Source organism: Callorhinchus milii, unplaced genomic scaffold, assembly GCF_018977255.1.
Source record: "Callorhinchus milii isolate IMCB2004 unplaced genomic scaffold, IMCB_Cmil_1.0 Scaffold4, whole genome shotgun sequence".
Lineage (NCBI taxonomy): Eukaryota > Metazoa > Chordata > Chondrichthyes > Chimaeriformes > Callorhinchidae > Callorhinchus > Callorhinchus milii.
In genome coordinates this window covers 53,590,762-53,607,975 of record NW_024704745.1, presented here as the reverse complement: position 1 = coordinate 53,607,975, position 17,214 = coordinate 53,590,762, and the positions used below count along the sequence as shown (strand labels likewise).

Here is a 17,214-nt window from a genome sequence, read left to right as displayed (position 1 = left end):
GTAATAAGGAGCTTTATCAAATGCAAGATTATTAAATGTTTGTAGCAAAACTGTTAAATATTATTTATAGTTTAACTTCCTAAATAAGACACATTAGTCCAGCTACTGGATTTTTAATGCACTTTTGCATTTCACATGGAAAGTGACATTGCTGAAAAACAAGAAATAAAAGTGCTCTGCATAAAACTAGGAATACATTGATAACACACTTGGAAGATCCCAATGAATTACAGAAGTTAGAAAAAGGTCTTTTTTGACTTTTTTTTAAAAAAGTACAGAATACCAAAATATCATTTTTTTTCCAGGACCTTCACAAAATTAAGTAGAGAGCAGTTGTGAGTGGGATTTGACAATGACCTGAATACTGTCCTTCCACCTCAGGAACCAGTGACCAAGTCTGGTCCTCTCTAAAGGGATAGAATTTTCTCTGATGGCTGTAAATTAACAGGCAGTTTCAACCTCATTTTTAGTGGCTATGAAACCACAACAAAATGATAGACCTTAAAATTATCTTACATTGAGCGATTCAGAGAAGCCACAAGGATTTCTGTTACAGGAATTGGAAATGTCAGGCTAGTGCAATGGGACTGTTTCTCCCAGGTTAGTATAAGACTCACACAGTTGAGGCAGTGCAGAGATTTTCCTTGCATCAAAAGCTTGTTGTAGCTCACCTGGGATTTTGCCAAATGGACACTGGGTTTAAAAGTGGTGACATGCTCCATTTCCCAGCACTATCCTTCAACTGCATATGTAAATATAGGAGGAAATACATAAAATGTAAAATAAAGAGGAACTGTAAAGCAGTGACTCAATGGATGAGTTCAGATGGCTAACGTAAATGTAAGTTTGAGTGTTTTATGCCACTTGAACTCGAAATGGGAAATCACAGCTTTCAAATTACATTTGTAAAAAAAATACAGAATTAATTTAAAATAATCTGAAAACTAAGGAACAACCAGAAAAATAGCACGTGCCAACAAAATGACATCTTTGGCCCATCACGTCGGTGCTAGTGTTAACTCCTCCACTAACTACAACTATTTAACCTGATCCCATTCTCCTGATTTTTTCCTCATACCCTTTAACATTATTTTTCTTGGATACATTCAATTTGCTTTTATAAAATGCTGTTATGGGCTTGTCTTTAACATTTCATATTCTAATATAGTACAATTAGAATTAATATAAAAGTGAAAGGGGTTGGAATCCTGTAAGTATACACTATTTGTTTCACACTGAGACTTCACAGCTCATTTGTTCAAAGTGAACTCAGATGAGTCATATTGATTAACCAAAGATTAACAAAATACCATGTTAGTCATCCAAGAGGATTCAAACAACCTCCAGCTTAATTGCTTAAACGTTCTTGTTGATCAAAACAGTCACTTCTTTTATACACAACTGCTATTTACTGGCAGCTCTTCACTGCCATTTTATGATCGTTAAATTTTCTAAATATTCAAAGTAAAATTCTTTATACTTGTGCTATTTAGGAAACCAGTTCCAGCTAATGTACAGTGTCAACCACTGATGATTCAGATTTTCTGCAAATAATTGTAGCCAATGCTTTCCTGCAGGCCCTGAGATTTTCTATGATGCTGTCATTTTCTGGTAAAAGCATCCCTTTGCCACATCCCACAAAACACACTCACACACCCTCCTTCCATTCAATATGAGGTGGCATAACAGGGTGCAACTGCAAACACACCTATGATTCACTAGGAAAATCCTGCACAATTTTAACTCTTAACGCTCTTTGCTGAGACACAGAATGAACTGGAGAAGCTGTGCTGGAATGCCAACAGACACAGATTTCTTACAGCTCAGGAATGTCCATGCAAACCATTCTATCCAACCAGCTAGATACTATTGTGCAGTTTCACGGCTTCTTCACAAGTGCAGCTGCTGGGTTTTCAGACCTTCGATATATCAGCATCATTTGTCTGTCGGACATCAGTCCTGGATGAGAGTTAACATTCTTCAGTTGAACGTCAACAAGACCGAGGCTTTCCTGATTGGTTCCCGTCAGTGCCTCCTCACCTCAGGCGCTGACAGCATCACCGTCCATGGTTGCACACTCCATCTTACTAAGCGAGGCTGGAACCTTGGGGTCTTGTTTGACCCTCAACTATCCTTTCTTTCCCACATCTGTGCCATGACCTGCTCTGCCTTCCCCCGCCCGGCTCCACTACTGTCTCACACCAAAGGCCGCCGAAACCTTCATACATGCTTTCATTACATCGAGGTTCGACTATGCAAACTCACTTGTCGGCCTCCCTAACTCATCCCTCCATAGGCTGCAGATCATCCAGAACTCTGCAGCCCGTGTCCTCTCCCACACCAGGCTCCGTGACCCTATCACCCCCATCCTTACCCAATTCCACTGGCTTCCCATCACACAGAGGATACAGTTCAAGAGCCTGGTCCTCACCTTCAAAACCCTCCATGGTCTTGCTCCACCCCTATCTCTGCAACCTCCTAACCCCTTACCATCCTACTCCTACCTATCGCTCAGCGAGCTCCGGCCTCCGTCCCCCCCCTCCTCGCTCGCCCCACTATTGGCGGGTGGGCGGACCTTCTGCTACTATGCCCCCACCCTCTGGAATTCCATCCAGCAATCCCCCCACCTCACCCCCTACCTTCAAAACCCATCTCAAGACCCTCCTATTCGACTGTGGGCTTTTGATCTCCCTGCTTCCCCCTCTGCCCTCCACCCTCCCCGACCCCCAGCTCGGGTCCAAAACTCTGTCTGTCCAGCGCCTTGGGACATCCTCCCGACGCGAAAGGCGCTATACAAATGTAATTTTTGTTGTTGTTGTTGTTAGTTTGTTTTAAGCTATATAAGAAAATACAAAAGGCAAAGTACTGCAGATGCTGGAAATCTGGTATAAATACAGAAGTTGCTGCGAACACGCAAGAGGTCAGGCAGCATCCATGAAGAGAGGAAAATGAGTGTTCCCAAGGACTTCTGTGTTTATATCAGATTTCCAGCATCTGCAGTACTTTGCTCATTTTCCTCTCTCCATGGATCCTGCCTGACCTGCTGTGTGTTCCCAGTCACTTCTGTGTTTATATAAGGAAATACAATAAAGTTAACCGTAAAAATAAACATTAAAGCTCCAAAAAAGAAACAATGCTGTAACTACCCGAAAATAGGCTTGTTATTTTCCCTTTTTATTTAAAAAAAACTTATAAAATCATTTGTTATTTTGGTTATGGTATGTTGTTAACACATGTATAATAAAGTGGAATGCAGGCAAAAATAACTTGCATTTATATAGCACTTTCACACAATGTAGCGCCCGGGTGGCAATCATGATTAAAGCATATCTGATTGTTTTAAAGGTGGCCTTTAAAGGAGCCCTTTAAAACAGTACAGTATTTCTACAAGTAACACTAACTACTCTTAATCACTTCCCAAACACGAATTCAAGAGAAGTTTTCTTCAAAATAGTGAATACATTTTCAAATACTGGTTACCGGTTTAGTTCAAATATTATTATTGCAAGCGCTTTATTTATTTAAAAAGTCGCTACTAAACCTAGCAATTTAAACAGTTTTGTTGCNAAAAAAAACTTAACTTTCAATTAGTCGGAGCCTCAGAGATGCCCTTTCCTTCCTGCCATTGAAAGAGTTTCAGCAAACAGATTGCGATGAAACAGCACCACATTCAGACTTTCCCTCCCCCACCCTGGCAGCGAAAACAAGGAGCAAAGCACAGCAACACACAAAAGCTCCAGTAATTACAAAGCAGTACTCACAGGATATTATGTAAACAGGATAATATGCAATACTGGCTTTCTTTACCACTAACTCATATTTAAGAGACATACATTTACCCTGTTCATCTTTGTTATACCATACTACTAATGGAATGTTCTTTACTTGCAACGAACTGAAGAAAAATCTCCACCTGAAACACAGCCAACTAAACAATTTAACAGAATAGCTTGATTCATACCTGGCACCGGGAGGCTGTACAAGTATATTCTGCAAACAACTTGGAAAGAAATAGTATGCAAGTAGCCACAAGTAGTTTTAAATCCTCATTCCGCGCATTCAATACCATGAACAGTACACTCCAGAAATTTTAGTGTCGCTGGAAACATTAACCGATTTGTGCTGTGCACTGCACAAACAAATACCCAATCTAAACTGGTCAGTACAATGGGCATTGATACACAATGGAGACCTACATTCTTGAATCTGAAGCAGGACCAAGTGAGCACTGTATGGCTGCATTGTCAGGACATAACTGAAATGTGGCTACTGTAACTAATGATTAGAATGAGCAAAACTGAGTCAGACTCAGAAGCAGCCAAGGCAAAACAGTCAAGATACAGAAAGAAATTGGGATCGAGCCTAAGAAACAGCATGTAAAATAGCACAGCAAAAAGACCAAATAGATGTAATTTAGAGGCAAAACAGAAGAAAGGCATTAAGCAGTTGAAGGAGGTGGAAATCCTTGAAGGCTGCCCATGGAATCACATCCCAGTGAGGGGCGAAATTGATTTTCATGGCAAAGATTGATATCTTGGTGGAATACAAATTGTCAAATCTCAGCACTTCGCCCTCTTCTCCGGTAAATCTTCCTTCTACTCCAAGATAATCTTGGAGGCCAAGGACAACCCCAGGCTCCTCTCTTCCATCACCAACTGGTTCCTCCACCCACCTTTGCATGCCTCATCCATCCTCTCCTCCAATGCCAACTGTGAGGAGATGCTGGACTTCCTCAAAATGAAAGTCGAGGGGATCCGCTCAGCTGCCTCTGCCCTTACGACCACAACCCCCTCCCCATCCTTTCCTCCACACCTTTGAACCTGTCTCACCCTCCTCTCTTGTCATCATCATAACCATATGAAACCGACCACCTGCTCCTTCGACCCCATCCCTATCCCTCTCCTTACCTCCCAGCTCCACCTCCTTGCCTCCCTACTCACAGACATCATAAACCTCTCCCTGTCCTCTGGCACCGTTCCCACCCCTCTAAAAACGTCCGTCATCTCTCCTATCCTTAAATAACCCTCCCTGGACCCATCCCTGCTCTCAGATTACCCCCCCCCCCCACCCCCATCTCCAACCCTTTCCAAGGTTGGGTCGATGCTTTCCAGCTTTGCTCCTTCCTCTCCTGCCGCTCCCTTCACAAACCCCTCCAATTGGGTTTTTGCGCTGCCCACAGCACAACAGCAGCTTTGGTCAACGTGACAAATGGCATTTTGTCCATCTGCAACCAGGGCTCCCTCTGCCTCCTTGACCTCTTTACTGTCTTCGTCACTGTCGACCACTTTATCTTCTTCCACCACCTCTCCTCTCACCTCAACCTTCAAGGTTCTGTCCTTGAATGGTTCAGATCCTCTCACACTGTCTCCATTTCATCTCCACAGATGGCTTCTCCTCTAGCCCCTGCACCGTCTTGTGCAGCGTTCCTCAGGGCTCTGTCCTTAGTCCCCTCCCTTTCAATATCTATATGCTCCCTCTTGGGGTCAGCTTCCACATGTATGCGGTTGACACTCAACGCTACCTCTCTGCCTCCACCCGCGACTCCAGGACCACTGCTGTCCTGACAGAATATCTGTCAGACATCAAGTCCTGGATGAGAGTTAACTTTCTTCAGTTGAACATTAACAAGACTGAGGCCCTCCTTATTGGCTTCGGTCAGCGGCTCCACACCTCAGGCAGTGACAGCATCACCATCTAAGGATGCACACTCCACCTCACTGAGCCAGTCCTGAACCCTGGTGTCCTGTTTATAATAATAATAACCCTTGCATTTCATAGAGTGCCATATCACATCTTCAAGGCGCTTAACAGAATATACTGTAAAGTGAATTGACTGTATATTTTATTTGAACCTCACTTATCATTCCTACCCCATTTCCATGCCATAATAATAATCCTTGCATTTGATATAGAGCTTTTCGCGTTGGGAGGACGTCCCAAAGCGCTTCACACACACTGTAAAGTGAATTGACTGTACATTTGTGGGCGAACGCGGCAGCCAATTGCGCACAGCAATGTCCCACAAACAGTCGTGGATTGAAAATGGCCAATTTATTATTTTTTTTTTGGAGGGATTATTATTAGGCTCTGTGTGGAGTCAGGAAACTTGCCCAAGGTTTCGCCCTGCCTGGAATTGAACTCAGGTCTCTCGCTTGCAAAGCGAGTGCTCTAACCACTGAGCTGCAGGACTCCACCATGCCATGACCCACTCTGCCTTCCCCCACCTCGCAACATCGCCTGGTTCCACCACTGTCTCACACCTCATATGCGCATTCATAACATCCAGGCTTGACTACGTAAATTTCCTGCTTGTCGGCCTCCCCAACTCCTCTCTCCATAGGCTGAAGATCATCCAGAACTCTGCAGTCCGTGTCTTTTCCCGCAAAGGTTCCGTGACCCTATCATCCCCATCCTCGCCCGACTCCACTGACTTCCCATCACACAGAGGATACAATTCAAAATCCTGGTCCTCAACCCTTCAAATCCCTCCATGGCCTTGTTCCCCCCCATCTCTTTGACCTTCTAACCCCCTACCAACCTGCCCGCTCGCTCCGCTCAGTGGGCTCCAGCCTGCTTCACGTCTCCCCCTTGCCCGCCCCACTCTCCTCTTCGACCATGCCTTCGGTCAACCGCCTTCTTCCCCACTGCCCTCCACCCTCCCCAACTCCCAGCTCGGGTCCAAAAAGCATTGATTGTCCAGCGCCTTGGGATATCCTCGAAAGGCGCCATACAAATGTAATTTTGTTGTTGTTTGTAAGATAATGTTTTTACATTAGTAACAATTCCTTTTTCGAATTCATAATTATCTTAAAATATATAAATCTTAAAATGAATCATTCAAAATAATTAATAACATTAACTAATTACAAGTCCCAAGATTATCAGGTCTGCTTCACAACTGTGGAATGTATCTAGAAACTAAAGAGCTATTAGCAACATATTACAATCGAATCTTGAGGACTTGTGACAAAAGAGGTTGAGAGGCATGCGAAAGACACACAACACATATAATACCAATTGAATCTAAAAGATAATTTAGGAGGAAGTACTTCTGCAGAGGGTAGTGAGATTGTGTAACTCACTGCCCAAGGTGATGGAATCAGATAGTATAGATGCACTCAGTAGGAATCTAGACCTTCACATGAGGAAAGGGGGAATAGAAAGGTATGGGACGAAGCAAGGAATGGGTGAAGGCTCATAAGGAGTATAAACAACAGCTGGTAGGGCAATGAACTGGTAGAGTGGGTCTGTTTCAGTGCTGTACATTCTTTGTAAATACAATGAACTTCACAAAGAAATGTAGTCAGCTATTGTCCTTAATGTACCCACAAACAAAGCCAGTCCACTGGCTTCAAAAGACGGGATGAGGAAGATGGGCAAGGTAGAGAGGCTCTGGGATGGAGCCCCAGAGTGGGGGGAAGACAGAATGGCTTATTAAAAAATACTTGCCCATAGAGCAGATCTAGCAGGGGACATTAGTTAGGCCAGTGTTTGCTGAGTAGGTGGATGTAGTTGGGGCAGGAGGTTCACAGAAATTCAGAGACATGGTGGGGCAAACTGGTGGAGGTATTTGAAACCAAGAACAAAGATTATGAATTTGATCCGCTGGAGAATGGGGAGCCAGTGGGGCAGAATGACGAGCTCAGAGTCTAGTGCAGGAGAGGACAAGGCTGCAGAGATCTGGATGGCCTGCAGCTTGTGTATAGAGGTCAACTTAATTTATAACACAAACATTGCCGCAGGACATTGAACAAGAGAATTTTGCGCTCAGGGAAAGTTACATTATTCCACCTTTCAGAACAAGTGCTAGGGTTAAACCCAAGTCAGGCTCAGCAGACAACATTAGTATTAAGATAAATTCGAAATAATATGCTTCAAGTTCAATCATAGAAGAGCACAACTAATGTGACATTTCCTTCCCACTGCCTTCATCTTTCTAATCATCTGAGTGATATTATGCCCCATTTCTTGAGACTGGTTTTGCCCCCCAGTTACTGAAGTGGGAAGAACTTTAATGTTCTTTATCCACCATCTAAGATAATGCGTCATAAAACTTATGTTCTTTTCAGTGTTTTATAAGATTATTTTGGAACAGAATTTATAAGAAGCCTTGCATTTGATATAGTACCTATCACATTGAAACAGCTTAAATCACTTCATAGGTAATAATAATAAATAATAATCCTTGGATTTGATATAGAGCTTTTCATGTCTTCTAGATGTCTCAAAACGCTTCACAGAATGTAGTGTAAAGTGAATTGACTAAGTTTTGTGGGCGAAACACGGCAGCCAATTGAGCACAGCAGTGTCCCACAAACAGTCGTGAATTGAAATGACCAANTTTTTTTATCTTGAGGGAACCTGCCAGGAATCGAATCCAGATCTCTTGCTTGTGAGTCAATAGCTCTAACCACTGAGCTACAAGTAACTACTGTAAAGTGTAGCAATGGATCATAGACTAATGTGGCAGCCAATTTGTATACAGCAATGCCCCACAAACAGCCAATTAATTCAGGGGATTTCCTGCCAGGACAACAGGAAAAATTCCCATTTCTTTTCAAATCGTGTTGTGAAATTTTTAACCACCACTTGAAAAATTGGTAGACTTCCCCAGTGTTCACATCCAAGTACTTCATTAATTTTTGAGTACTTAAGTGCTCAAAAATTAGTGGATTATCATCCAGAGCAAAAAGACAACCTTGATGCATTTCACCCCTTTATAAGGCGAGTGTCCTGTACATCTTTGACTTTGACACAAGGACCAGACGTCACGTTCTGCATGCTGTGCCTGTGCAATGCGCAGGAAGTCCACAGACATCACTTTGTGACGGAATGTGCAGAAAATGAAATCTACTTCCTTTTTGTCAGCCAGTACCTGACATATGCAGAAACTCATCACCATGCTCAAGAATAAAACCACATAGCCATTGTGATCATTGTCTGGTAAGCTTCGAGCTGCTTATCCAGCAAGCACCACCCTACCCGTCAAGGCTTTAGCTTGCAGGGTTAACAAGAGTCAAGTGGAAAAAATCCCTGTCCTCAGTGACCACTCTGCTCGTTCAAGTGCTGCTGACAAGCCAGGCTGGCTGGTCTGTCATCAGTAGTGCCTGGAATACAGCAGACCCACTTTTCTCAGATGACTACTTGAGGTGATATTTTATTAGAAATTAATCTATAACACTCACAAGCAAAGGGGATATAATTTTGATTCTTCTATTGATGGACAACAAATCAACATAGATGTAGTTAGTTATATACTCACAGCAAGGGAATCTGATAGATGGTTCACATCAGCTTATAAAATCTGGAGCTCTGTGATATTCAAACATTTCAGAGAAATTCTTCTGAATTCAGTATTAAACTTGCTTTTTACTTGGATAATAATGGTAATATCTAATAATATTGCTCATCCTCTTCAAGAAAGAAGAACTGTAAATTCTTCCAGGAAGCAAAATCCATCAGCTGGAAGGATTTTTAAGAAACAAAACTATTGCTTGAAGGATTTGAATAATAATCCTTGCATTCAATAAAGCGCCTTATGACATCATTGAGATGTCTCAGAGTGCTTCGCCAATTCCAACATTATGAAGCATGAAAAAGCAGGCATGCACAAGTGCACATATAGACAGCATAAAATATTTTGTCTTCAAAGTATTCAACAGCGATGCATAATTTAAAACTGAAAAGCTTTTACATGCATTCTGTATGCAGGGATCGATATGCTGTACATTGGAATAGCCTCTAACTAAACATTGGACTCAATCATCAAATTCTGACATTTGACAACTGAGAGTAACGTCACCTGCTTTGGCAAACACGACTGATTTTGTAAGCAATCATACTGCATTGCGCTAAAAGGGGTTTACACACTGAAAAGCATTTCAAATGGAATTCATTCTGTTGTGTTGCCTTCTTTAATACAATATTGTATTTGTTATGACTATCAACCAAGACAATAAGTCGAGCAATGCCAGAAGCTGCAGGTTTAAAGCACTTCAAAACAGCAGCAAATACTGAGCAATTAGATCAGCTAGCCAGCAGGACTACAAATATTTGGTTCTTTTTTCAGAGAACGATCAATATTTGGACTAGACTTGGAGAACTTACCTATTAAAGAATCGAGTGAAATTTGACACATATTAGGAACATTGGATCACCTCCTTTCATAGCACCCAGCCTGCAAAACTTATCTTTCTAAGAAGTTAGTCCTTGAACACAAAACTATAGACATTTCTACACAGAACAGGATCATTCGGCCAACCATGCTTGTGCTAGATCCTCACTGGACAGGTCTACTCTAACCCCATTTCTCCACAGAATCATGGAAAAAGAGGATGGCATAAGAATTGCAACACAGCTTCTGTACATATCTGGAATTCCTGGAGATTAGTGATCACTGGCCCAGGAACCAAATGAGCAGCTGCATTTAGGATAAATCTTTTATTTTAAAGGAATGCTTATAGGAGATCCAGTGCAAATCTGTACAATCACCACATATGAACAGCATTTTCTCTTTAGCTTTCCTCTGCATCCTTGCTCTGAAGATTCTGCTCTTCAGACCCCCAGCATGTCCTGGGTAATGGCATATCCTGGGTTAGATCAGTGCCAAACATAATTACAGAACTCAGTCTTACAACACAAGCGAGGAGGTCATAATAATTCAGGAGAAATTGGACGGCATTAAGACCCGCTACGCAGAGATCCCTTTATGATTGCAGAATGTGAAGTTCAAAATGAAACAATAGTCATGCAATGTGTTTTAGAAATACTGTTAAAAAGAAAAGGTCACTCTATGAATGATTGGGATCACATAGTGCCTAAAAAAATCAATCACTTATAGTTTTGTAAAATACTATGGTCTAGTGCTCGTCCAGTGTAGTGCCTGTTTACAGCAGCTTGACCTCTCATAGTGGGGCATATATTAACCATATGGTCTGTACTGCATTGTAACAAATAAAATGGTGCTTCATTTAATAGTCCCCATGGAGAAGGATGATTTAACAGCTATTTGGTCACAAGAGGTAATACAGTATTTCACTAAACATGTTGAAACAGACAAACATGGATAGAGAGGGGATACTCAAACTATTGTGCATCTCACTTAAACAAAAGGTTTGGTTACATACCCTGATGTCTGGAGAGAAGCTATTTGTTGAAGTGGAGAAAGAATCAGAGGACATTACTGAAGTGGTTTGATTGTACACCGATCTCTCCGATCGAGCCGTTGAGGAACTGTGGAAAGAAACAAAGGAAATTGATGACTAATCCAAAATGTATTTTCTCCTTCAGAACTTTGGGAGCAGGAATCTTGCCCCTCAGCTCCTTCCGCCCCTGGAAAAAAATCTCCCCCCCTTCCTTTCCACTGCCTTGGAGTCATCTGAACTCCTCCCACCTAGGCTTCCCCCCCGCAATGACCTATCCTCGGTCACAACTCCCTCTCCACCACTCTCGATGCCCTTGCCCCCCTCGCTTCCGGAACTGTCTCCTGTTCATGGAAGTCATCCTGGTACACCAGCCATCTCCGCTCCCTTAAGGATCAGGTGCATGTCGCTGAACGCACCTGGCTCAAACCCAACTTAACAGTCCATCAGCAGATCTGGCTGGACCTTATCAAATCTTATCACTCCGCCCTCGTCTCTGCTATATTGTCCTTCTACTCCAAGACAATCTTGGTTGCAAGGTAAATCCCAGGCTCCTCTTCTCCATTACCAACCGGCTCCTCTGCTCACCCTCTCATGCCTTGCCCATCCTCACCTCCAACACCAGCTGCTTCTGCCCTTATGACCACTATGTCCCCATCTCCCCCTCATACCCCAGCCCACAAGCATCCTTCCCTCCACACCTTTGAACCTGTCGCCCCTCCTCTGTCATCATCACCAAGGGGGAAGCACACGGATGCACACTCCACCTTGCTAAGCCAGTCCAGAACCTTAGCCTCTTGCTTGACCCTAAACTATCCTTTCTAGCCCACATCCGTGCCATGTCCCACTCTGCCCTCACCTTCCGGAACTCCATCCCACAGTCCCTACACCTCACCCCCTCCCTTGCCTCCTTCAAGACCCGTCTCAAGACCCTTCTCTTCGATTGTGCCTTTGGTCATCCTCCTTCACCACCTGATCTCCACCCTCCCCGATCCCAACCCCTAGCTCGGGTCCAAAACACTGATTGTCCAGCTCCATGGGATGTCCTCTCAACACGAAAGGCCCTATACCAATGTAATTTTGTTGTTGTTAACCCCGCAAGCCAAAGCCCTAAAGGCTAGAGTGCTCCTAGCTGGATGAGCAGTGGGAAGCTTGCAAATGCCAGTGCTCTCAATGGCAAGCTATGTAGTTTAGCTGTATAAACTCTAGCAGTAACCCATCACTGCTCGGGGTCCCCGAGCCTTGGCTCTTACCAACCTGCTACCAACTCTTCAGATTTTGGTAAGCAGGGTGCATCTCTTCCGGGAAACGTAAACATTCCATTCCAGACACAGGAAAACTTCCATGTGTAGGTGACATTCATATACATACACTAACTCCCTACCTGACTGGATGGACTCCAGGTATCTGGAATTTGTAACTTGCCAGACCAGGCTGGAAACGGAAAATTAAAAAAAACATGGGCCCGCGTGTGACTCCTGTCAGACCACCCTCCCTCATCGTCCTTGCTGGCCTTCAGTAGCCACAGATATAGACTTTGATTCTGTTTGAATCCTACAAGCAGAAGATAGCTTATTCTCTGTCTTCTGCTCGCAGGATTCAAACAATTACAATTGTGCTGGCATTTATCGGCACCGAAAAAAGATGGTAAATTCCAGTACTGGCATTGTAATTACACTTAACCACAAATTCACCCAGCTGACCAAACAAAAAGAACCATATCAATCTTATTTCAAGCTGTAATGACCTGTAATGGGAAGTCAGCAGTGTCCCACAAATAGCTTGAAATGAATCATCATTTAACCTGCGTATAAACCAGGACTCCAAATGCATTCCCCAATCTTTTTTTCAAAATAGTCCCTTAGGACTTATAAAATCCATCTGTACCACCAGAACAAGCAGATAAGACCTTAGTTGACTATTCATCTGAACTGAGTTACATTTGTAATAAGACGAGACTCACACAGTATTGTATGGGATTGTAAGCCCAGGCTATGAGCTCAAAAATCAAGCATGAGGCTTAACACTGCATCTCCTGTCCCAGAGACAAAAGGTCAACCAACAGAACCAAAATATAATTTATACCAGCTGCAGATACACGCCCAATCAAACACATAGACTTCAGTTGTATCTAAATAAATTGTGCTTTTTGTACCAGCACATCCAGAGCACATGGGCAAACCCCCAAATCCTGTGCCTAAAAATGAGAAGCAATCACCTTCACTCTAATAGCACAACCAAACCATGTAACCAACTATTTCTCTACAACACAATCATAAGTTCTGAAAATGTATCAGATGATTTGCTCGATGAGTCAAACTACCGTTTTAAACAGAGCACTGTTCCTCTTTACCATAATTACTGAAAGCCACCATAAAGTTCACACACAACATCCTAACCACAACAAAGTCTTCTAACTATTTTCTGACTCTGCAGGTGAAGTTCTTTGTAGGTCAGTAATAGTCTTGTCAATCTGAATCCATTTGCTCTTCATAAAAAGACAACTGTCTGAATTAAAATGGTCTACAGATTTGAACAGTGAGAAAATAATTCATGCGGGCTTGTTGTGGAAGAGAACAATCACTTCTTTGAAAGGGAAAACTCTGCATGCTATGCAAGTATAATTTCAAATACCATCCTCCATTACAAAAACAAAGTTCTTTTGCTGCGTGGAGTATATAGCAGACAGCAAGATCACAACATCTTCAGAGTAGGGGATATTCCTAACCTATACGATACAAATGTATATTTGTGCATTGGCTTTCACAGTCAGAAGGACATCCCAAGCTGGGGGTGGTGGTAGCCAATGTGGTGGAAAGATGACCGAAGACACAGAGATAGATCTTGAAAGAGGTGAGGGAGAGAGAGAGTCAGAGGGACTCCAGGATAGAGTTCCAGAGAGTGGGTCAGATATGCTGAAAGCCCCACCTGAGGACAGGGGACATGAAGCAGGCCACTCCCTGCTGAGCAAAAACAAACAGGTTAGTACAGATTGAGGAGGCAGGATGGAATAGCATCAGAAAAAAGGACATTAGGATCAGGGGAAGAAAAAAACATTACAAATGTAACTCAATTAAAAACAGAAAAAGTAAAACTCCAAGAACTAAATTCTAAAGTGTTACAAAGATTAGATGCATTGGTGTAATGAGAATGCGTTTCATAGTGAAAAAGAATTTCTCTCAACATTTTTTTAAAGTTGCAATTGCTGCAGCAATCCGCTCCTTGAAATAGTCTTGAAGTATTCGACTTTCATATCATTGTCTGTTAAATAAACAGCTGGAAGAAAAGCTGCAGCTTTAAGGGTTTAACACGTCTGTTAAAATTATCTGGCGTGAGCAAAGTACTGTATGTTGTACTGAACAGTAGCTTCATTTGCCAGAGTACACCTGTTCCTGAATGCAACAATTCAGATGTAGTCAGCCAGCTGGTGAAGTGAAATCGTTTTACATGTGGATACAAGAGATTCCCAATTACTTTGAAACAAGGTCCCTCTTTTACTTCTTTTGAGGATTTGGATGGGAAGAAGTTCAGAGATGTTGCAGCACACCAAGGGGTAAGCTGAATCTGCGTGGCTACTGTACAATTCTGCAGCCTGATATCATGTTACATTTTGCTCACATGTCACAATAACTATTGCATTGAATCAGGAGCTACTCTGCTGGAGTTAAGTTTCCCTTTGACATCCCTTTTACTGTGACATGTGTTCAGCACATTTCCATCCGTAGGGAGGAAGCCAATGGAAATGGTAGTCAGAGAGGAAAAGGGCAGGCACAACTGATCAGTAAAAGAGGCATTAACCAAAAAGCCAATGTTAAATACTACTCAACATCACACAGTTCAAGTCAATCAGAAATTCCCACAGGATTAATTCTGAATGAAACTCTGTTGAATCTCAGTTTGTTCAACTAAACAGTCATACAGATATACATCCTTATGGCCAAAGGCTATAAGTGCAGTATTATTTGTAACCCCATCATTTTTTTCAGATGTTTTAGCATCAAACAAAATATTACAGATCTTCCCAAAATTGACAATTACTGCTATACTTCAGGTCTCAAAAGAGCTCCAATAAGTCTTCACTTCATCATGCTCTGTAATCTGCTACAATCTTAATAAAAAACAACAAAGTTACATTTAACAACAAATTACAACAAACAACAAAATTACAACATGATAATAATAAATTGGTCACTTCAATCCACGACTGTTTGTGGGACAATGCTGCACACAATTGGCTGCCACAATTCACCTACAAAATATACAGTCAATTCACTTTACCGTATATTCTGTGCAGTGCTTAGAGACGTCTCAAAGATGCTATATCAAATGCAAGGATTATTATTAGTAGTAGTATAACGCCTTTCACATCAGGGGATGTTCCAAGGCGCTGGAAAGACATTCCAGCGCCTTGGGACATTCCATTTGTGGAGTCCTGCAGCTCAGTGGTTAGAGCACTCGCTTTGCAAGCGAGAGACCTGAGTTCAATTCCAGGCAGAGGGCGAAACCTTGGGCAAGTTTCTTTACTCCACACAGAGCCTAATAATAATCCCTCCAAAACCCAAAACAATAATAAATTGGTCATTTTCAATCTACGACTGTTTGTGGGACATTGCTGTGCGCAATTGGCTGCCGCGTTCGCCCACAAATATACAGTCAATTCACTTTACAGTGTGTTCTGTGAAGCGCTTTGGGACGTCCTCCCGACGTGAAAAGCGCTATATCAAATGCAAGGATTATTATTATTATTATTCACATCTGCCAAGCTACCAGAAACACTTGTAAAATGGAAAGTGCTGGTGTTCCCACAGATAGTGCTAAGAAAGCTACTATACACGATATGTTAGTTTTGTTGGGATTAAATTGCATGCTGTAATACAATTTCAAGGTTCGGGTGACATTTAAACTGCCAAGAGTTCCTTACATATGAATTCATCTCGTCTGGGTATTACAAAGCTATAGGAAATTTCAATACAATACTATTCTGTAAGCTAGAAGTTTCTATTGGAACGATCCATCACACTGGCAAGTTAAGTAAGTTAGTATAGGCCATTTCATCAAAACTAAAAAAGTAAAGCGAGTACGACTGAAAAACAGGGTGTATCCCGAGTAATATTCACAGACTATGTGAGCTCAGGAACATCTAACTCCCTCTGGTGCAAATGTTTGCTTCCTGCAACATATACACTCCAATGTTAACATTTCTTCACTGCACCAATATTTCAAAATACCCAGCTGAGAAGGGTGATTCGTTGAGAAGTCATACAGCAGTGAAACAAGTAAAATAAGTCGAGCGTGTGTGGGAAACACTATTAATATGGAAACGTGCTGGTGTTCCCACAGATAATGCACTTTGTTCACAAACATCATATGCAATAAGAAATCTTGAGTTTATGAATTTGAATTATGACACTGTGACCTATCAAACAACGTTAAAGTGCTTATTCTTCTTTTTGAAAGACATATGTTTAACATTTGGATACATTTTCATTCAAAATTCCTGTTAGCTGAAACGTTGTACTTCATTCATAAAACTTGCATTACTAAAACAATACTCTGCTGAAACAAATAACCCTGGCAAAAGTATGTCAAGATTACATGCAGAGATAAATACAATAGAAAGCTAAAGTGGGTGAAAAGCAAAGACTGACTCAGATTTAGCATGCCTCACACATGCACACAAGCCCCACCCAAGCTCTCTCTTGCTCTGGTCTTATTTTCCCTCTAGTTTCTCACTCCAGGCTTCTCCCTCACTATCCCTCCTCTCAGTCGTGTGCACTGGCTCAGCCAACCTGACTCAGTCTCTTTCCTTTCACTTGTAGTCTCTCTCACGCAAGCTGTATGTGAGTGTGTGTCTCTCTGCATCTGTCTCTGTATCCGTGTGTGTCTCTCTGTGTCCATGTGTGTGTGTCTCTCTCTCTGTGTCTCTCTCTATGTCTGTGTGTGTCTCTCTGTATGTCTGTGTGTGTCTCTCTGTATCTGTCTCTCTGTATCCGTGTGTGTCTCTCTGTATCCATGTGTGTCTCTCTGTGTCCGTGTGTGTCTCTCTGTGTCTGTGTGTCTCTCTGCGTCTGTC

General features: G+C 42.3%; 1 protein-coding gene across 2 annotated transcripts in view; it reads right to left on the bottom strand.

Annotated features, from left to right (window-relative positions):
• The window catches only part of mtmr2 (myotubularin related protein 2), a 41,763-nt gene that overhangs the window by 22,929 nt on the left and 1,620 nt on the right, over positions 1 to 17,214 (bottom strand). For both annotated transcript variants that reach the window (XM_042333886.1, XM_042333887.1), the window contains exon 2: positions 11,127 to 11,232. In XM_042333886.1, the coding sequence (XP_042189820.1) occupies positions 11,127 to 11,232 (106 nt within the window). The remainder of the gene's footprint in view (positions 1 to 11,126; positions 11,233 to 17,214) is intronic.